The 22576-nt window shown below is 44.6% G+C and overlaps 1 protein-coding gene across 3 annotated transcripts in view; it reads right to left on the reverse strand.

Annotated features, from left to right (window-relative positions):
- The window catches only part of LOC129820766 (target of Nesh-SH3-like), a 64571-nt gene that overhangs the window by 11181 nt on the left and 30814 nt on the right, over positions 1 to 22576 (reverse strand). The window contains exons 10-20 of one of the 3 annotated variants that reach the window (XM_055877716.1): positions 20333 to 20375; positions 19548 to 20248; positions 19353 to 19430; positions 18549 to 18743; positions 17864 to 17929; positions 10733 to 10807; positions 9565 to 9678; positions 5255 to 5344; positions 4426 to 4635; positions 2745 to 2850; positions 1776 to 1855 (exon numbers count right to left, since the gene is read on the reverse strand). In XM_055877716.1, the coding sequence (XP_055733691.1) occupies positions 1776 to 1855; positions 2745 to 2850; positions 4426 to 4635; positions 5255 to 5344; positions 9565 to 9678; positions 10733 to 10807; positions 17864 to 17929; positions 18549 to 18743; positions 19353 to 19430; positions 19548 to 20248; positions 20333 to 20375 (1758 nt within the window). The remainder of the gene's footprint in view (positions 1 to 1775; positions 1856 to 2744; positions 2851 to 4425; positions 4636 to 5254; positions 5345 to 9564; positions 9679 to 10732; positions 10808 to 17863; positions 17930 to 18548; positions 18744 to 19352; positions 19431 to 19547; positions 20249 to 20332; positions 20376 to 22576) is intronic. The other 2 variants (XM_055877715.1, XM_055877714.1) reach the window with 2 other exon arrangements.

Consider the following 22576-nt stretch of genomic DNA (forward strand, 5'->3'; position numbering starts at 1 on the left):
GTTAACAAGGCTGCATGGGATGTTTCTTAATGTGACTGTGCAGCCAATGGCAATGTCCCCTTTAGGTACACTGAACAAAAATATAAATGCCACATGCACCAATTTCAAAGATTTTACTGAGTTACAGTTCATATAACGAAATCAGTCAATTGAAATGAATTCATTAGGCCCTGATCTATGGATTTCACGACTGGGATACAGATATGCATCTGTTGGTCACATATATCTTAATATCAGAAAGCCAGTCAGTATCTGGTGTGACCGTCATTTGCCTCATTCAGCGTGAAATCTCCTTCGCAGGCCTGTGGAATGTTTTCCCACTTGGCGGGAACTAGAACACCCTGTCGAACACATAGATCCAGAGCACCCCACACATGCTCAAAGGGTGACATGTCTGGTGAGTATGAAGGCCATGGAAGAACTGGGACATTTTCAGCTTCCAGGAATTGTGTACAAATCCTTCCGACATGGGGCCGTGCATTATCATGCTGAAACGTGAGATGATGGCAGCGGATGAATGTCACGACAATGGGCCTTTAGGATCTCATCACTGTATCTCTGTGCATTCAAATTGTCATCGATAAAATGCAATTGTGTTCGTTGTCCTTAGCTTATGCCTGCCCATACCATAACCCCACTGCCACCATGGGGCACTCGGTTCACAATGTTGACATCAGCAAACCGCTCGTCCACACGATGCTGTCTGCCGTCAGCCCAGTACAGTTGAAACGCTGATTCATCCATGAAGAGCACACTTCTCCAGCATGCCAGTGGCCTTCAAAGGTGAGTATTTGCCCACTGAACTCGGTTACGATGCCAAAATGCAGTCAGGTCAAGACCCTGGTGGAGACAATGAGCACACAGATGAGCTTCCCTAAAACAGTTCCTGCAGTTTGTGCCAAAATTCGTTGGTTGTGCAAAACCACAGTTTCATGAGCTTTCTGGGTGGCTGATCTCAAATGATCCCGCAGATGAAGAATCCGCATGTGGAGGTCCTGGGTTGGCGTGGTTACACATGTTCTGCAGTTGTGAGGCCGGTTGGACGTACCCAAAATCTCTAAAACGATATTGGAGGCGGCTTATGGTAGAGAAATTAACATTCAATTCTCTGGCAACAGCTCTGGGAGACATTCCTGCAGTCAGCATGCCAATTGCAACTAATTAGCGACACATGTCTGAAAAGCATGTGATATCAGTGTTTGATACAGCATTTAGAGGCGGAGCCAAGCTAAAGCAAAGTATTCAAGTTGAAACAGTAAGATTGTTATTCCATTTTTTTAACTAATTCACTGGCGCAGCCAATGGGGCTCTATAATGCCAACAGTGGGAATTGTGGTCCTAGGTCAAGGTTCTGATCTATGGTCCCTTTTGCATGGTTTCCATCAACAGTTAACATTTGGATATGGGAATGGTAAGCTGATCATAGATCTATCCATGCCCAATGGGAACTTCTATCTGGAGCTGGCCTCCATTCCGGCTCCAGTATGTAAGTGTAATTAGACATATTGGTCGCTCTGACATTGCTCATCCATCTATTTATATATTCTTAATACATAGTCTTAATTCATCATCCCTTTACTTAGATTTGTGAGCATTGGGTATATGTTGTGGAATTGTTAGATATTACTTGTTAGATATTACTTGTTAGATACTACTGCACTGTCGGAGCTAGAAACACAAGCATTTCGCTACACCCACAATAACTGCTAAACACGTGTATGTGACCAATAACATTTGATTTGATACAGTGGAGTCCATTTTGGCTCTACACCTACCTGACTCTGTGTTGAATGACACCGCCTCACTGGCAGGCCCTTCCCCAAGCTCATTCTTGGGTTTCACTTTGAACTCGTAACTGAAAAAGGAAAGAGAAAAAGTCAGCATGGTGTTAATCCAGCTCAGTCATTTCAAAATCTCATTTTTATATACAGAACTTTCTATTCCAATCGCCATGGTGAGATAGCTTTCCCATCAAAGGAATGTAAACGGGAGATTCCACATCACAGGAGGCTGCTGAGGGGAGGATGGCTCATAATAATGGCTGGAATGGAGTGAATGGAATGGTATCAAACACATGGAAACATGCGTTTGACGTATTTGATACCATTCCATTAATTCCAGTCCAGCCATTACTATGAGCCCGTCCTCCCCAATTATGGTGCCACCAGCCACCTGTGTTTCACGTACACAAAAAGAAACATTAGTTACACTTGTTCGCTATAATCGTAACCTTTGTGGAGCTTGAGTTTATATTCCACCCATCTCCAACACTATGACACTTGATATTTTATATTCTCCACAGCCTTGAGCAGAGGCCAGTGCTTGCTCATGGTTCCCTTATCCCTTTCTCTACTTCTCCATCTCCCTCTCTCTCTTGCTCTTTCTCTTTCTGTCTGCCTCTCTCTCCTATTCTCTCTCCCACACAGACACACACACACACACACACACACACACACAGACTCTCTCACTTAAACACACACACATACATTCACACACATACACACACACACACACTTTGCTAATGGCTGTTCCATAACGTATGTGATGTTCAGATGTTGTGGTGGGGGAAACAGACCCAGCCCAGGATAAGGTTCTGGTTAATGTGGTTTATTCTATGAATCTCTAACTCCCAGCCAAGACGAAGATCAGGATCCAGCATAATTAGAAACACAGTGAACCTTCCCAACTCAACACTGCTCCAGCAAGCCTCCACACACCACATAAAAACAAACACAGACACACACCTGCTCTCTGGTTTTAAATTCTCCACAGCAGTGTGAGTCTGGTTGGTAGTCAGGATGGACACCTCTTCTCCATTGGGTCCTTGGGTCCTTGAAATTACCTCATACTCTGATCAAACGAGAAGCAGCAAATCCACACAACGTGTTTAATTATATCTTTACAACCTCATTGATATCATACATATGTGATTTATGTGTCTTAACGAGGGAAATATAACATTTCAAGACAGGACTCTGCGGATTTGGGTGGGTTTGACAAGGACTGGGCCATAAAAAGCGTCGTGAAAATATGTTGCCGCAACACTCCACCTCCACGACATGTTCTTATTGTAGAGTTATCCTGATGGAGCACAGATGGACTTTCAGGATGTTATTAAAAGAACCATTGTAATAGAGTCTTATGAGTTAGGACTTCACCCTTCAATAACCTAGAGAGCTTTATGAACCTCTGCGCATGTGCTCTTGCACACAGGCACACACGCACACACACGTATACGCACACACGTATACGCACACACACACTAGTATACACGCACACACACGTATACGCACACACACACTAGTATACACGCACACACGCGTATACGCACACACACACTAGTATACACGCACACACACGTATACGCACACACGTATACGCACACACGCACACACACACACACTAGTATACACGCACACACACGTATACGCACACACACACTAGTATACACGCACACACGCGTATACGCACACACGTATACGCGCACACACACTAGTATACACGCACACACACGTATACGCACACACACACTAGTATACACGCACACACACGTATACGCACACACGTATACGCACACACGCACACACACACACACTAGTATACACGCACACACACGTATACGCACACACACACTAGTATACACGCACACACACGTATACGCACACACACACTAGTATACACGCACACACACGTATACGCACACACACACTAGTATACACGCACACACACGTATACGCACACACACACTAATATACACGCACACACGCGTATACGCACACGCACACACGCACACACACACACTAGTATACACGCACACACGCGTATACGCACACACACACACTAGTATACACGCACACACACGTATACGCACACACACACTAGTATACACGCACACACACGTATACGCACACACACACTAGTATACACGCACACACACGTATACGCACACACACACTAGTATACACGCACACACACGTATACGCACACACGCACACACACAATAGTATACACGCACACACACGTATACGCACACACGTATACGCACACACGCACACACACGTATACGCACACACGCACACACACACACACTAGTATACACGCACACACACGTATACGCACACACGCACACACACACACACTAGTATACACGCACACACGCGTATACGCACACACGTATACGCACACACGCGTGTATCAGCACACACACACAATCATACACACACACGCACATAGATACGCGCATATACGCACACACGTATACGCACACACACACATATATATGCACACACACATATACGCACACACATATACATATAAATGCGCGTATACGCACACACACACACACACGCACACACACCCGCACACGCACATATGTATACGCACACACGCATACGCACACACACACACACACATTCACACACAAACCTGTGGTGTCGTTGTCAGTCTTCTCCCAGTCCAGGATGATGAAGGAGGGGCATCCCTCCACGGTCACCACGGTGACGTTGGAGGGGGACAAGCGGGGGGGTGCGGTGACGTTCTGCTCCACGCCCTCCTCCTCAGGGAAGAAGCTGAGGGAGTGTGTTATGGAACACGGCTCGTCTGGCTTCTTGTCCGTCTTATAGAGCACATGAGGGGCTGGAAAAGACATTAAAGGGTTGGTGCTCAAACAATAATATCTTAAAAGACACAGAACTCTGTAGGATAACACGTCATTTAGCAGACGATTTTATCCAAAGTGACTTTCAGTAATGCGGCATAGGACTACTTTTTACATACAGGTGGTCGTGGGAATTAAACCCACTATCCTGGCATTGCTAGCGCCAATCTCTACCAACCGATCTACAAAGAATCACAATAGGATAAGAACGATTAAAAACATTGTAACTACAGATTTAGGTAAATGTTTTTCAGTGCACTTACAATGTACTGTCACATATTGTTCTACATCCGGGTTACATGCAATTAATTATACATTGCATTCATTGAAAAGGCCTCGAACAGCTTATGATCAGCAGTATAGTGGTATTATTGTTTACGTATCTGACATCTGTAAGAGACAAGAGATGTAAGTCAGCTGGAGCTCAGCCAACCATCTGGATACAGACAAGACAAATCCAAAACAACTGGCGGTAAGAGGAAGCACGAAAGGCTAATGTTCTCCAGGTTATTGTCCTCAGTGATCCTCCAGCCCCTGTCCACCGTGAGTTTAGTCATGGGGGTTTGTTGAATACTGTTATGATGCATGTGTCCTTACCTACGAAGCGCTTCTTGCCCAAGGCGTCCACTTCCGAAGCAGGCAGAGAGCTGAACACAGAAGAGTTGTCACCTGTCTCATTACGAGTGGCTATAGGGAAATGGATGATGAGATTGAGAAACAACAAAGTGAGTGTGTGTGCATGCTATGAGAGTACTGTGATGATATGTCAACATTCCCTGGCAGAACTTCTCTGGCTCAGTCCTACAGTCCGCAGCTGCTTTGGTCTCTCTCTCTCTCTCTCTTAACGCACACTGGCTAGATTTGAGAAGTAGACATTTGAGAAGTAGATGTCTTACTCTGGTTAGAAAGCAAAGTCAACATTGTGTATCTGGTGGAAATCAAGCAATTCTGTAGCAATTCTGGAATGTGGTCAAATCTTTGAAACCAAACTCCACCCCCTCATTGCCCTAACAGGTTATGACAGCCTCTGGTCCCAGAACAGTGAGAGAGAAAAAAATAACCAACTGTCAGCTAAGAACTTCAAATGATATTCTTGATGTTTCAGCAGCTACGCTTGTCTTAAATTCTGTGTTTAATAGATCATAGGCATCATTGTGTTTCCATATTTATAGACTCACAGCGTATCTAAGGACTAGGATACTGTCCAAAAGTTGTCTGGAATGGGCCTCGAACAGGCATCTTGCAAATGGTTTGGGAACTGTCAGACAGAACACGTGTGCTTTTTGATGGTGTCAAGTCAAGTTACCTCAATACTACTAAAGGTGTCGTGCAAAGGTCAATTTTGGGACCTGTCCTCTACTATTTATATAAATAATGTTGGTCTATCTGCAAAATCCTGTAACATTCATCTGTATGCAGATGACACTTATGCATGTAAATATCTGGGCTTTTGGATTGACAAAGATTTTACGTTTAAAAAACATTCAGATGAGCTAGCTAAAAAGCTGAGATTTAAAATAGGCTTCTTTTATAGAAATATATCCTGCAGGTTGTACAGGCAATTATGATGACACTATTCATCAGACTGCAGCAGCAATTCTCTAAAACCCTTGGATGTTGTGGAACCATTTCATTTCATTTCTCCCTTTTTGTTTACAAAGCTCTTCTGCACAAGCTTCCAACATATCTTAATTCTCTGTTAAAGTATAAAAATACGAGGCACCAAACACGCTCACATGGTTGGTTAACTCTTGAAGTCCCTCGTGTTTCTACCAACCTACGTAAATCAGTCTTTAGTTTAAACCCCCCCCCCCCCCCCCCATGTTTGGAATAATTTACAATCCACATTACATCTTGAATCTTTGGTGCCAACAGGGCAGTTTAGAAGGCTGATGAGGGATGAATTCACTGAGGTTTGCGAGTGTTTTGCTTGATAGAAATAAATGATGTGTGTTGTTGAAATGTAGTGTATCTTGTAGTTTTTTTGCTATTTTACTGAATCATCATGTTGACTAATGAATTGTTTGTTCTCACGGCACCATTGTGAATGATACCATGGTCTCAATTGGGCTAACTTGAACAAATAAAAGTTTTAAAAAAGCACAAAAAAACACATACACTACACGACCAAAAGATGCTCGTTGAGCATCTCATTCCAAAATGATGGGCATTAATATGGAGTTGGCTGTCATAACAGCCTTCACTCTTCTGGGAAGGCTTTCCAATAGATGTTGGAACATTTCTGCGGAAATGTGCTTCCATTCAGCCACAAGAGCATTAGTGAGGTTGGGTACTGATTTTGGGCAATTAGGCCTGGCTCGCAGTCAGCATGCCAATTAATTCCAAAGGTGTTCGATGGGGTTGAAGTTAGGGCTCCGTGCAGGCCAGTCAAGTTCTTCCACACCATTATCGCCAAACCATTTCTGTATGGACCTCACTTTCTGCACGGGGCATTGTCATGCTGAAACAGGAAAGGACATTTCCAAAACTGTTGCCACAAAGTTGGACGCACAGAATCGTCTAAAATGTCATTGTATGCTGTAGTGTTAAGATTTCCTTTCACTGGAACTAAGGGGCTCGTACCATGAAAAACAGCCCCAGACCATTTTTTGTCCTCCACCAAGTTTTACAGTTGTCTCTATGCATTCGGGCAGGTTAGCTTTCTCCTGAAATCCGCCAAACCCGAATTTGTCCATTGGACTGCTAGATGGTGAAGTGTGATTCATCACTCCAGAGAACATGTTTCCACTGCTCCAGAGTCTAATGGCGGCGAGCTTTACACCACTCCAGCCAACGTTTGGAATTGCACATGGTGATCTTAGGCTTGTGTGCAGCTTCTCGGCCATGGAAGCTCCCAACAAACAATTATTGTGCTGAATTTGCTTACAGAGGCAATTTGGAACTCGGTAGTGAGTGTTGAAACTGAGGACAGAGGATTTTTACGCGTGAAGCGCTTCAGTACTCGGCAGTCCCGTTCTGTGAGCTTGTGTGACCTACCACTTCGCGGCTGAGCTGTTGTTGCTCCTAGACGTTTCCACTTGACAATAGCAGCACTTACAGTTGACCGGGGAAGCACTAGAAGGGCACAATTTTGACGAACTGACTTGTTTGAAAAGTGCCATCCTATGACGGTGCAACATTGAAAGTCACTGAGCTAATCAGTAAGGACATTCTACTGCCAATGTTTGTCTATGGAGATTGCATCGCTGTGTGCTCCATTTTATACACATGTCAGCAACGGGTGTGGCTAAAATAGCTGAATCCACTAATTTGAAGGGGTGTCCACATACTTCTATAGAGTGCATACGGAAAGTATTCAGACACCTTCCCTTTTCCCACATTTTGTTACATTACAGCCTTATTCTAAAATGGATTAAATAAATTACTTTCCTCATTAATCAACACACAATAATGACAAAGCGAAAATAGGTTTTTAGACATTTTTACAAATGTATTAACAATAAAAACAGAAATACCTTATTAACAAAAGTATTCCGAACATGTGCTATGAGACTCGACATTGAGCTCCGGGGCATCCTGTTTCCATTGATCATCCTTGAGATGTTTCTACAACTTTATTGGAGTCCACCTGTGGTAAATTCAGTTGATTGGACATTATTTGGAAAGGCACACACCTGTCAATATAAGGTCCCACAGTTGACGGTTTTTGCTCTGAAATGTAGTAAGCCATGAGGTTGAAGGAATTGTCCGTAGAGCTCCGAGACAGGATTGTGTCGAGGCACAGATATGGGGAAGGGTACCAAAACATTTCTGCAGGATTGAAGGTCCCCAAGAACACAGTGTCCTCCATCATTCTTAAATAGAAGAAGTTTGGAACCACCAAGATTCTTCCGAGAGCTGGTCGCCTGGTGAAACTGAACAATCGGGGGGGAAGGGCCTTGATCAGGGGGGTGAGCAAGAACTCGATGGTCACTCTGACAGAGCTCCAGAGTTCTTCTGGGGAGATGGGAGAACCTTCCAGAAGGACAACCATATCTGCAACACTCCACCAATCAGGACATTATGGTAGAATGGCCAGACGGAAGCCCCTCCCTAGTAAAAAGCACATGACAGCCCGATTTGAGTTTGCCCAAAGGCACCTAAAGACTCTCAGACCATGAGAAACAAGATTCCCTGGTCTGATGAAACCAGTATTGAACTCTTTGGCTTGAATGCCAAGCGTCATATCTGGAGGAAACCTGGCACCATCCCTACTGTGAAGCATGGTGGTGGCACCATCGTCCTGTGGGGATGTTTTTCAGCGGCAGAGACTGGGAGACTAGTCAGGATTGAGGGAAAGATGAACTGAGCAAAGTACAGAAATATCTTGGATGAAAACCTGCTCCAGATTGCTCAGGACCTCAGACTGGGGCAATGGTTCACTTTCCAACAGGACAACGACCCTAAGCACACAGCCAAGACAACGCAGGAGTGGCTTCGGGACAAGTCTCTGAATGTCCTTGAGTGGCTCACCTAGAGCTCGGACTTGAACCCGATCGAACATCTCCGGAGAGACCTGAAAATAGCTGTGCAGCGATGCTCCCCATCCAACCTGACAGAGCTTGAGAGGATCTGCAGAGAAGAATGGGAGAAACTCCCCAAATACAGGTGTGCCAAGCTTCTAGCGTCGTACCCAAGAAGACTCAAGGCTGTGATCGCTGCCAAAGGGGCTTCAACAAAGTACTGAGTAAAGGGTCTGAATAATTATGTAAATGTTTCCGGTTTGAAGTTATTGTAAATTTCCTAACATTTCTAAAAACCTGTTTCTGCTTTGTCATTATGGGGTATTGTGTGTAGATTGACGAGGGGGGAAAAAAATCAGGAAAAAATCAACGGGACTGAATACTTCCCGAATGCACTGTATTTATATAGTGTATATTCTTAGAAACACAATCACTGAACCGTACCGTTCAAGGCCGGGGCGATGGTTGTGGTCTTTTGTTTGGAGGGCTTAGTCGTAACCGGAAGGAAGGACTTCAAGATGGATGCCTTGTCTCCCTGCTTCAGGTCTATGGACTTATCTGAGGACAGGGGGGAGAAAACACAGCTCAGTCATATTAGCTACAGATACAGTTGTGGTCATCTGATACCCAGCCAGGTGTATCTCTCAGCTGTATACTGACAGGAGCGCACTCACACACAGTTGTTGCGTTTAAAGCTGTGTGTGTATTCTTCAGAGTAGTGGTTTAAAGCTGTGTGTGTATTCTTCAGAGTAGTGGTTTAAAGCTGTGTGTGTATTCTTCAGAGTAGTGGTTTAAAGCTGTGTGTGTATTCCTCAGAGAAGTGGTTTAAAGCTGTGTATGTATTCTTCAGAGTAGTGGTTTAAAGCTGTGTGTGTATTCTTCAGAGTAGTGGTTTAAAGCTGTGTGTGTATTCTTCAGAGAAGTGGTTTAAAGCTGTGTGTGTATTCTTCAGAGAAGTGGTTTAAAGCTGTGTGTGTATTCTTCAGAGAAGTGGTTTAAAGCTGTGTGTGTATTCCTCAGAGAAGTGGTTTAAAGCTGTGTGTGTATTCCTCAGAGAAGTGGTTTAAAGCTGTGTGTGTATTCTTCAAAGAAGTGGTTTAAAGCTGTGTGTGTATTCTTCAGAGAAGTGGTTTAAAGCAGTGTGTGTATTCCTCAGAGAAGTGGTTTAAAGCTGTGTGTGTATTCCTCAGAGAAGTGGTTTAAAGCTGTGTGTGTATTCTTCAGAGAAGTGGTTTAAAGCTGTGTGTGTATTCCTCAGAGAAGTGGTTTAAAGCTGTGTATGTATTCCTCAGAGAAGTGGTTTAAAGCTGTGTGTATTCCTCAGAGAAGTGGTTTAAAGCTGTGTGTGTATTCTTCAAAGAAGTGGTTTAAAGCTGTGTGTGTATTCTTCAGAGAAGTGGTTTAAAGCTGTGTGTGAATTCTTCAAAGAAGTGGTTTAAAGCTGTGTGTGTATTCTTCAGAGAAGTGCAAGGCGCTTTATAACTTTACTGAGGGAAGGAAGAACCATCAAAATGACGACAAAATGAAGATGTCGGTGAAAAACTTGTGAAGTGTTGCTTTAACAGAAGTCAAAGTATTCAGCAGCCAAAACAGCGGTCAGTTCTGCCCTCACCCTTGTCTCCTGTTTTCCCCACCAGGTTGGGCCTCTTGTTGACAGGAAGAGAGGGACGCAGGACTGCAGGGGAGCCTGGGAAATAGAGGCCATAGCAGGGTTAGGAACTACATATTTGGAGGCTGCTGGAGTGCACTGTTGAGAGGCCTATTAACTCATAACTGAGGATGAATATTGGGCTTTTGAAAAATCAGTGGAAAACTTTTCAAGAGGGATGAAGAAGAGAGAAGCCACAGTGCTAACTGAACCAATGGAGAGGAGATCGTGATGGACAAAAAGCATTGCCATACAAACAGGCCCAACAGATTGGACTTGTTAAAAAAGGATGTTGAGAATTCCTACTACATTGCACAGCCATAGGCTATGAGTAACACCACATCAACTCTTAATAACCTTCAACTATAAACCTAGCTGTCACATAAAAAACACAAGAGCAGCAATCAGAAGAAACCTAAAAACCACACGAGGATTCAAAGAATTTGACAACAAGACCGAGGCATAGATTTAATAAGATCAAGTATTTACCGGTGATAGCCGACACATACAGTGCCTTCGGAATGTTTCCAGACCCCTTGACTTTTTCCACATTTTGTTAGGTTACAGCCTTATTCAAAAATGTATTAAATAGTGTTTTCCCACATTAATCTACACACAATACCCCATAATGAAAAAGCAAAAACAGGAATTTAGAAATGTTTGCTAATATAAAAAAATGAAATATCACATTTACATAAGTATTCAGACGCTTAACTCAGTACATTGTTGAAGCACCTTTGGCAGTGATTACAGCCTGGAGTCTTATTGGGTCTGACGCTGGAAGCTTGGCACACCTGTATTTGGGAAGTTTCTCCCATTCTTCTCTGCAGATCCTCTCAAGCTCTGTCAGGTTGGATGGGGAGGTTCGCTGCACAGCTATTTTCAGGTCTCCAGAGAATTTTGATCGGGTTCAGGTCCGGGCTCTGGCTGGGCCACTCAAGGACATTCAGAGACTTGTCCCGAAGCCACTCCTGCGTTGTCTTGGCTGTGTGCTTAGGGTCGTTGTCCTGTTGGAAAGTGAACCTTCACCCCTTTCTGAGGTCCTGAGTGCTCTGGAGCAGGTTTTCATAAGGATCTCTCTGTATTTTGCTCAGTTCATCTTTGACTCGATCCTAATTAGTCTCCCAGACCCTACCACTGAAAAACATCCCCACAGCATGATGGTGCCACCACCATGCTTCACCGTATGGATGGTGCTAGGTATCCTCTAGAAGTGACGCTTGGCATTCAAGCCAAAGAGTTCAATCTTGGTTTCCTCAGACCAGAAAATCTTATTTTTGATGGTCTGAGAGTCTTTAGGTGCCTTTTGGCAAACTCCAAGTGGGCTGTCATGTGCCTTTTACTGAGGAGTGTCTCCAGTCTGGCCACTCTACCATAAAGGCCAGATTGGTGGAGTGCTACAGAGGTGCTTGTTCTTCTGGAAGGTTCTCCCATCTCCACAGATGAACTCTGGAGTTCTGTCAGCCTGACCATCGGGTTCTTGGTCAGGAAGAGGGGGACGCAGGACTTTTTAAGATTGATCGAGGCCACTGTGTTCTTGGAGACCTTCAATCCTGCAGAAATGTTTTGATACCCTTCCCCAGATCTGTGCCTCGACACAATCCTGTCTCGGAGCTCTACGGACAATTCCTTCAACCTCATGGTTTGGTTTTTGCTCTGACATTCACTGTCAACTGTGGGACCATATCTTAGGTGTGTGTGTGTGTGTGCCTTTCCAAATCATGTCCAATCAATTGAATTTACCATAGGTGGAATCCAATCAAGTTGTAGAAACATCTCAAGGATGATCAATGGAAACATGATGCACCTGAGCTCAATTTCGAGTCTCATAGCAAAGTGTCTGAATACTTATGTAAATAAGGTATTTCTGCTTAATTTTTTAAATAACTTTGCACAAATGTCCAAAAATACTGTTTTTGCTTTGTCATTATTGGTTAGTGTGTGTAGATTGCTGAATAGGTTTAATTATTTAATCTATTTTAGAATAAGGCTGTAACGTAACAAAATGTGTATAAAGTCAAATGGTCTGCATACTTTCTGAAGGCTCTGTAGCTGATATTTTGGCGGTGTTGGAGGTTGAACTGCATTCAAGGTGAAACTGCAGCTGAGCAACTGCTCTTGATTATTGCCACAAAGCCACACCCTCCCACTTGCGTTAGAAGTTCAGAACAAGAAAGTGTAGTCTATTTACTGTAGAAATAATTACGTTCAATTTGAAAATCATTAAACTAAATAATGACGATTTCTATCAGACTAATCAAGTTGTTGATTACATCTCACATTCCAGTGTTCGAACTTGTAAAAAAAAGTCTGCATGGGATTTCTCTTAATGTGACTCCATGCAGCCAATGCCAATGTCCGCTTTAGGTATAATGCCACAGGAGCAGTTTGTGGATTTAACAGCTCTAACGCAGTTCCACCTCCGACACTGCCAAAACAGCCGCTATGTGAATGTCAACTAAAGCAGAGCTGATTGAATAGACCCCTGAAACACCATAACATTTTATGCATGTTCTTATATATTTTAGATGAAAAGCAAGAAACCTGGTCTCAATTAATCCTCTGCTACAGCCAAGCCAAAATTCTTCACAATCCCTGTATTGTTCCTATTCCAAAAACTACGAATAGGATCAAACTAAACACAACCCAGGGAATAAGGCGGACGCCAGTTCAAACTCCCGCTAAATTATGTTCTTTTAAAGTCTGTTGGAGCTTTAGCAGGCTGTGGACTGATTGTAGGGGCAAAGCTCTGTGATGAAGACTCTGGAGTATCAAACTCAGAACAGGCCACTCAGACTGAACTCAGATCTACTATTAAGCAATCCAGGTCAGGATATTCTCCCTGAATATCTTTACTCCTGGCCAAACTGAGAGTGTTGGCAACCCTAGTTCAGGTCTCATTGAGTAAATGCACTTACTGGACATGCGTCATCTCTCCATACCGTTGACTTTGATGTGGTAGACACTATCTGAGCGTGATTGTGGCAGTTCTTTGAATGCTTGGGAGACTGGTTCCTTCTATTCACTGTAGCCTATGTCTATAGCTCTGACCACCCAGTGTGCAGCCCAGGGGACCCTATGTCACATCATGTCATTTCCACTTGGCCCACGCTTATCTCAAGAGAATGATTAGTGGTTGTGTTCTCCTCTAGGGTATCTACTGTTCCTAAGCCCTCCTTATCAGCACTAAACCCCTTCATAAATATTACCCCCCCCCCCCCCCCCCCTCGACCCCCTGGCCCAGTCGGATCTGACCCTGCATGCCTGCCACTCTTTCAGGGGTAAATCAGACTGAGCTCCAACCTCAATGGGGCTACGAAGACCAAACAAGGATAAGTAGAACTTGAAGCCAAGCAAGGGAAAGTCTTGGAGAGCCACAGTGTGTGTCGCTTTCAGCCAAAGAAAATGTGGCTGTGTGTAAAACCTTGTGGCTCCTTAAATGCTTTTTCCCCAAAAAATGTAATCTACAACTTTTGTTGACTGCTCATTGGGTGATGGGGATCAGCGTTATGGGAACGTAAGGTGTGATGTCATGAGGAAGCTCTGTTTATCATCCTGAACCCTGCAGCTGGCTATAGGAGAACCAGATTATTCACAACACCCCACAAAACACTCACTGGTCTCTTTGGGTGACAAACACCTAACCGCTGCACTGTTTTACAACAGCAGTGACACACACACACACGCTCCCACGCACTTAAACACACAAAACACACAAAACACACAAAACACACACACACACACACACACACACACACACACACACACACACACACACTGTTTTGAAGTGTGAGCTTTACCAGCAGTAGATTGTTGTGTGAGCTGGTTTCTGTCAGAATCCTCTGGCAAGACAGTCAAAAACACTGTTCAAACACTGTGCTTTAGGTTTGCCCAGAACAATATTCCCTGAGAAAAGATTTTACACTGATTTACAAAATTACTGTTATGCTTGTTGCAACATACAGTGCAATCGAAAAGCATTCAGACCTCTCCCCTTTTTCAACATTTTGTGATGTTACGACCTTATTCTAAAATTGATGAAATCTTTTTTTCCCTCATCAATCTACACACAATACCCCAGATTGACGAAGCGGAAAAAGGTTTTATACATTTTTGCAAATTTCAAAAATAAAGAAAATGAAATATCCTTATTTACATAAGTATTCAGACACGTTGATATGAGACTCGAAATTGAACTCAGGTACATCCTGATTCCTTTGATCATCCTTGAGAAGTGTCTACAATTTGATTGTAGTCCACCTGTGGTAAATTTGATAGGACATGATTTGAAAAGGCACACACCTGTCTATATGAGGTCCCCACAGTTGACAGTGCATGTCAGAGCAAAAACCAAGCCATGAGGTGGAGGTAATTGTCCGTAGAGCTCCGAGACAGGATTGTGTTGAGGCACAGATCTGGGGAAGGCTACCAAAACAAAGGAGAACCTTCCAGAAGAACAAACATCTATTCAGCAATCCACCAATCAGACCTTTATGGTAGAGTGGCCAGACAGAAGCCATTACTCTGTAAAAGGCACATGACAGCCCGCTTGGAGTCTGCCCAAAGGCACCTAAAGGACTCTCAAACCATTAGAAACTAGATTCTATGATCTGATGAAACCAAGATTGAAGTCTTTGGCCTGAATGCCAAGCGTCACATCTGGAGGAAACCTGGCACCATCTCTACGATGAAGCATGGTGGTGGCAGCATCATGCTGTGGGGATGTTTTTCAGCGGCAGGGACTGGGAGTCTAGTCAGGATCGAGGCAAAGATGATTAGAGCAAAGTACAGAGAGATCCTTGATGAAAACCTGGTTCAGAGCATTCACGGCCTCAGACTGGGGCGAAGGTTTACCTTCCAACAGAACAACAACCCTAAGCACACAGCCAAGACAACGCAGGAGTGGCTTCGGGACAAGTCTCTGAATGTCCTTGAGTGGCCCAGCCAGAGCCCGGACTTGAACTCAGTTGGTACATCTCTGGAGAGACCTGAAAATAGCTGTGCAGCAACGCTCCCCAAGAGGATCTGTAGAGAAGAATGGGAGATACTCCCCAAATGTAGGTGTACCAAGCTTGTAGCGTCATACCCAAGAAGACTCAAGGCTGTAATCACTGACAAAGGTGCTTCAACAAAGTACTGAGTAAAGGGCCTGAATACTTATGTAAATGTATTATTTTTCTTCTATAAATTTGCAAAAATGTCTAAAAACAAGTTTTTGCTTTGTCATTATGGGGTATTGTGTGTAGATTAATGAGGGAAAAATACAATTGAACAATTTTAGAATAAGGCTGTAACGTAACAAAATGTGGAAAAAGTCAAGGGGTCTGAATACTTTCCGAATGCACTGTATACTGGAGAAACTCAAGGTCACTATCCACTCTCAAAGCAGAGGGCTCAAAACAATGTAAGGCCTATAAAAACTATATAGACCACATTCACAGTTGAGCAACATCAAATCAAACATGAGATGTGCAATGTGCAAGACATTGAGGTACCGAACACAGACATGAGCACTCCATCCAGTGTGGAATTCACCCTGAGAAACACATGCTTCAGGAGGTGGATGGGAACAGAGTAATAGGAGACAGATACGCCCAAGACAGACAGACAGACAGACAGACAGACAGACAGACAGACAGACAGACAGATACGCCCAAGACAGACAGACACCACTGACAGACAGACAGACAGACAGACAGACAGACAGACAGACAGACAGACAGACAGACAGACAGACAGACAGACACCACTGACAGACACCACTGACAGACAGACAGACAGACACCACTGACAGATCGTTTAGACACATAATTCACAACTACATCAATGATTTACTTTTGCAGTTCATTAGAAACCAAAAAGTGCAAATATTGGGATAACATTGCTGTGGGGACATTTGAAATCTAATAATATTTCATTGGTATTTCAGATTGGTTTTTGTCGACAAAGTGTGTTTTTAATTCTGTAGAGCTGCTTCCTGCAAGCCCTAGGGCTCCTTGATGACCTCTGAAACTCTGCCAGTTTCACAGAAACACACACACCGGCTGAGACTGAAGCAGAAACTGAAGCCAACAACTGGTTATAGTGGAATGTAGGTGTGGACATCCATGACTGTGGTCATTTTTTGGTTTGAGATGTAACACATTTTCGAGCAAATCATGCATTGACGTCAATGGGAGATTTGTGTGAAAATTCTAACCATGCTCCCAGATATCAAGTTACTGTAAGATGCAGTCTTTTATGACCTTTATTTTTTTATTTTTTTATTTTTTATTTTACCGTTATTTCACCAGGTAAGTTGACTGAGAACACGTTCTCATTTGCAGCAACGACCTGGGGAATAGTTACAGGGGAGAGGAGGGGGATGAATGAGCCAATTGTAAACTGGGGATTATTAGGTGACCATGATGGTTTGAGGGCCAGATTGGGAATTTAGCCAGGACACCGGGGTTAACACCCCTACTCTTACGATAAGTGCCATGGGATCTTTAATGACCTCAGAGAGTCAGGACACCCATTTAACGTCCCATCCGAAAGACGGCACCCTACACAGGGCAGTGTCCCCAATCACTGCCCTGGGGCATTGGGATATTTTTTAGACCAGAGGAAAGAGTGCCTCCTACTGGCCCTCCAACACCACTTCCAGCAGCATCTGGTCTCCCATCCAGGGACTGACCAGGACCAACCCTGCTTAGCTTCAGAAGCAAGCCAGCAGTGGTATGCAGGGTGGTATGCTGCTGGCTACTTATGAACAACAGGTCTAGGATCAGACTGTAGTGATACGACCAGAGGAGAGGACTCTTCTTTAGTCTCAGTCATATTGACAGTCAAAACGTGGAAAAACACACCAGCAGATTCAGACCCACATCAACAATAACAGGCACAACACGCAAATGGACAGGATGCTCAATAAGAATGGACAGTCATGTGGACAAACAGACAAGCTTGCCAATCTTAGGACAGGGGCAAGTTGTTGAGGCTTAAGCGCATGGAGGGCTTGCTGCGGGGAACATAAAACAAAATGGCATCTCTCGGGGGAGATGGGTTAGTGGGTGAGAGACAAACTGAGAGGTAACAATCATCTCTGTTTTTTACCCAGTCGGTTTCCGGACCAAACTGCAGGTTTGGGAATAGCAAGACCCTTGTGGTGCTCCCCGTCGGCTGTTGGAGGGAGAAGAGGGCTCATTAAATTAAGCATGTCTAAAAATGCAGAAAACATGCTTAAGACATGCTAGGAACACACGAGAGGACAACAACAACAGGACTAAAAGTGGATAACATAATCTCATCTGAAAACACTGTCTCTTAAAAGGAAATGGTCAGATCAGTCTGGTGTTTGGAATGATTTGAAGCCAGTTGGCCTGTGTTCCACAGACGTAGCTCTCTCTCTCTCTCTCCAAAAACATTGGCAGAAATGATTTAAGCCTACACATTCTCTGACCCACACTGTGGACCAAGACCACATGACACCCATATCGATTTGTGAGAGGAGAGAGAGTTAGCGAGAGAGAGAGAGAGAGAGAGAGAGAGAGAGAGAGAGAGAGAGAGAGAGAGAGAGAGATTGTGTATTGTCTACCTCATTTGCTTTGGCAATGTTAACACATGTTTCCCATGCCAATAAAGCCCCTTGAATTGAATTGTATTGAATTGAATTGAGAGAGAGAGAGAGAGAGAGAGAGAGAGAGAGAGAGAGAGAGAGAGAGAAGGTGAGACCTGAGCTAGTGGTGAGGACAGAGGGGGGAAGATAAGGAGGAGGAAGAGGAAAACATTGCTCCGTTACCCTCACGTGTGACGGAGGTGAGGAGGGAGGTGGTGTTTTTGTTCCTGGGTAGAGAGAGAGGTCTGATGCCGTTAGGGGTGGAGTAGAGAGCTACGTGACCACGAGGCAACGTCGTGTTCCTGGCTGCCGTGGTAATGGCAGAGCCTATAGGAGAGCGAGGCTCGGTGGGGGTCAACGGTCTCAGGAAGCTGGTACCTATATGAACAGAGAGATTGGCAGTAAGAGAGGTTAGAGAGAGAGAAGGGGTCCGATCCCATGGAGACAAGGTTCAAAGGTCATTCAGGTGAGATGGTAGGAGCCCTGGATGGAAAAATAAATGAATGAGTGAGTGGATAAATGGATGAATGAAAGATGCAGACAAGGAAAGGAAGAGTGAAGTGAAAATAATGGATGGAGATACGAAACAAAACTTTGGTTGAACTGCCCTTCTTTTCTTTTCCATGAAAGATGGATGATTTAATGCCAGTGAGACCAAACTATCCAGTGCTTGGAATGATCAGGAATGGGGTGAGTGTGGTGGAGTAAGGATGAGATGGATGGGCAAGGGTGATGGAGAGATGCAGGAGTTTAGGTGTACAGTTTGTTGTAATGGGATGGTAGGAGGGAGAAAGGGTTCAGAGTGCAACACAGACAGCTTCAACCAATAGTAACAGTGTGCGGACTGCTGAAAATAGTATTATGGGTAAGCTATGAGGTCATCCAATAATTGACTGATGGAGAGCAGACATGACCAATGAGAGTTTTGGGTTCATGAGGTTGGATGACAACAGAGATGGTGATAGGACAAAATGGTGTCATCGTTACCCCGGGTGTTACTATTGGCCCTCTCAGTGGCGAGGGCGGGTCTTGGCAGAGGTTGTCCCACCTGATATTGGCTGGGAGCTGTGTGAGAGAGAACTTTATTTTTTATCAGATTAGACGTTTGGACTCAATGATCCATTATAAATGTTTCTATTTCTCTGTTACGGCCTAGGTGAGTGGAGAGAGCAGGGTCTTTACCCGTGGGTGTCTGTAGGTTCTGGGTGACCTTAGCAGGCTGTTGGGGCTGGGCCTGAGGCTCTGGCTGGGGTCTGGCCTGTTGGGGCTGGACCTGAGGTTGGGCCTGAGGCTGGGCCTGAGGCTGGACCTGTTGGGGTCTGGCCTGTTGGGGTCTGGCCTGTTGGGGTCTGGTCTGTTGGGGTCTGGCCTGTTGGGGTCTGGCCTGTTGGGGCTGTGCCTGAGGCTGGGCCTGCGTCTCGGGCTGGGGTCTGGCCTGTTGGGGTCTGACCTGTTGGGGTCTGGCCTGTTGGGGCTTTGCCTGAGGCTGGGCCTGCGTCTCGGGCTGGGGTCTTGCCTGTTGGGGTCTGACCTGTTGGGGTCTGGCCTGTTGGGGCTGGACCTGAGGCTCAGGCTGGGGTCTGGCCTGTTGGGGTCTGGCCTGTTGGGGCTCGGCCTGAGGCTCAGGCTGGGGTCTGGCTTGTTGGGGTCTGGCCTGTTGGGGTCTGGGCTGTTGGGGCCTGCCCTGGGCCGGTCCCCTGTGTCTCTCTTCCTTACGATGGGGATTAGGAGCAGGGGCCGTGGGAGAGGCCAGGGGAAGGGTGGGGGAGGGCAGGAGCTGGGGGGAGGCATGGGGGAGAGTGGGGGAGGCAAGGGGGACGGTGGGGGAAGCACGGGGGATGGTTGGGGAGGCACGGGGGACGGTGGGGGAAGCACGGGGGATGGTTGGGGAGGCACGGGGGACGGTGGGGGAAGCACGGGGGAGGGTGGGGGCGGCACTGGGGAGGGTGGGGGCGGCACGGGTGATGTCCACGGAGGGAGAGGAGGCAGATCTGATCTGGTCTGCTCGTCCTGGAGTGGGTGAGAGATGAGAGTAGAACATTGAGGCCATAGAAATATGTTTTATAGAACAGACAGCACACCAAGGACAGGTCTTTTGACACTGGAAAAAATTTATATTTAAATGGCTTAGAAAAACTAAGAGGCCTGCCCAGTAAGAGGCCTGCCCAGCATTATCAAATGAGGTTGCAGGGCGGGCCCAACAGCTCAGTAGATACAGCAGAGAGAGAGAGAGAGAGAGAGAAAGAGAGAGAGATGCCGATTTCAAGTGCTAGTCGAAACGAGGAAACTCTGAAATTTTCGACATGCTAACTGGTTGTAGTTATACAGGTACCATGTTCAACAAATCAGCAAGTGAGAAATGTCAGAGTTCCCTAGTTCCGACTAGCATATGAACACTGCAATAGAGAGAGCAATGACGTGGTGCACATATCTGCACATGTGTGACGTAGTAGGCCATTTTCTGGGACAGCTTTTGGCTCATGAGTGCTATTTTCAGAACTGCTGTCTAAAATATATACAAAAGTACTTCAGGGATAATGTTGAGAGTATAGTTTTCTTTTTCGGATGTTTTGCTAACACTTGTTCAAGAGGGATAACAGAAACGATAGAATGATGTGAATAAAGAAAGGATAGAAGGGACATACAGTCAGAGTACTGTATGTATCATTCCAGACTGTTTAACAACCGGCCGTGATTGGGAGTCCCACAGGGCGGCGCACAGTTGGCCCAGCGTCGTCCGGGTTAGGGCTTGGCCGGTAGGCCGTCATTGTAAATAAGAATTTGTTCTTAGGTGACTTGCCTAGTTAAATTAAAAGTTAAATTAAAAACATATTTAAAAAATACAAATAAAAAGAGCACACTATGAGAAACAAGGACATTTTATGATAGATCTGTGAGGCTCTGCTTCTGTTGGGAAGAAAGTGGACTCATTTAGTAGCATGACACATTATCATGCAGACTGGACTGAACACCTTCTAGACTGTAATATTCTACTTTACCTTGCAGACTGGACTGAACACCTTCTAGACTGTAATATTCTACTTTACCTTGCAGACTGGACTGAACACCTTCTAGACTGTAACTTTCTACTTTACCTTGCAGACTGGACTGAACACCTTCTAGACTGTAATATTCTACTTTATCATGCAGACTGGACTGAACACCTTCTAGACTGTAATATTCTACTTTATCATGCAGACTGAACACCTTCTACACTGTAATATTCTACTTTACCTTGCAGACTGGACTGAACACCTTCTAGACTGTAATATTCTACTTTATCATGCAGACTGGACTGAACACCTTCTAGACTGTAATATTCTACTTTATCATGCAGACTGAACACCTTCTAGACTGTAATATTCTACTTTACCTTGCAGACTGGACTGAACACCTTCTAGACTGTAACTTTCTACTTTACCTTGCAGACTGGACTGAACACCTTCTAGACTGTAATATTCTATTTTACCTTGCAGACTGGACTGAACACCTTCTAGACTGTAATATTCTACTTTATCATGCAGACTGGACTGAACACCTTCTAGACTGTAATATGCTACTTTATCATGCAGACTGGACTGAACACCTTCTAGACTGTAATATTCTACTTTATCATGCAGACTGGACTGAACACCTTCTAGACTGTAATATGCTACTTTATCATGCAGACTGGACTGAACACCTTCTAGACTGTAATATTCTACTTTATCATGCAGACTGAACACCTTCTAGACTGTAATATTCTACTTTATCATGCAAACTGGACTGAACACCTTCTAGACTGTAATATTCTACTTTATCATGCAAACTGGACTGAACACCTTCTAGACTGTAATATTCTACTTTATCATGCAGACTGGACTGAACACCTTCTAGACTGTAATATTCTACTTTATCATGCAGACTGGACTGAACACCTTCTAGACTGTAATATGCTACTTTATCATGCAGACTGGACTGAACACCTTCTAGACTGTAATATTCTACTTTATCATGCAGACTGGACTGAACACCTTCTAGACTGTAATATTCTACTTTATCATGCAGACTGGACTGAACACCTTCTAGACTGTAATATGCTACTTTATCATGCAGACTGGACTGAACACCTTCTAGACTGTAATATTCTACTTTATCATGCAGACTGAACACCTTCTAGACTGTAATATTCTACTTTATCATGCAAACTGGACTGAACACCTTCTAGACTG

The sequence above is a fragment of the Salvelinus fontinalis genome, chromosome 23, assembly GCF_029448725.1.
Source record: "Salvelinus fontinalis isolate EN_2023a chromosome 23, ASM2944872v1, whole genome shotgun sequence".
NCBI classification, from domain to species: Eukaryota; Metazoa; Chordata; class Actinopteri; order Salmoniformes; family Salmonidae; genus Salvelinus; species Salvelinus fontinalis.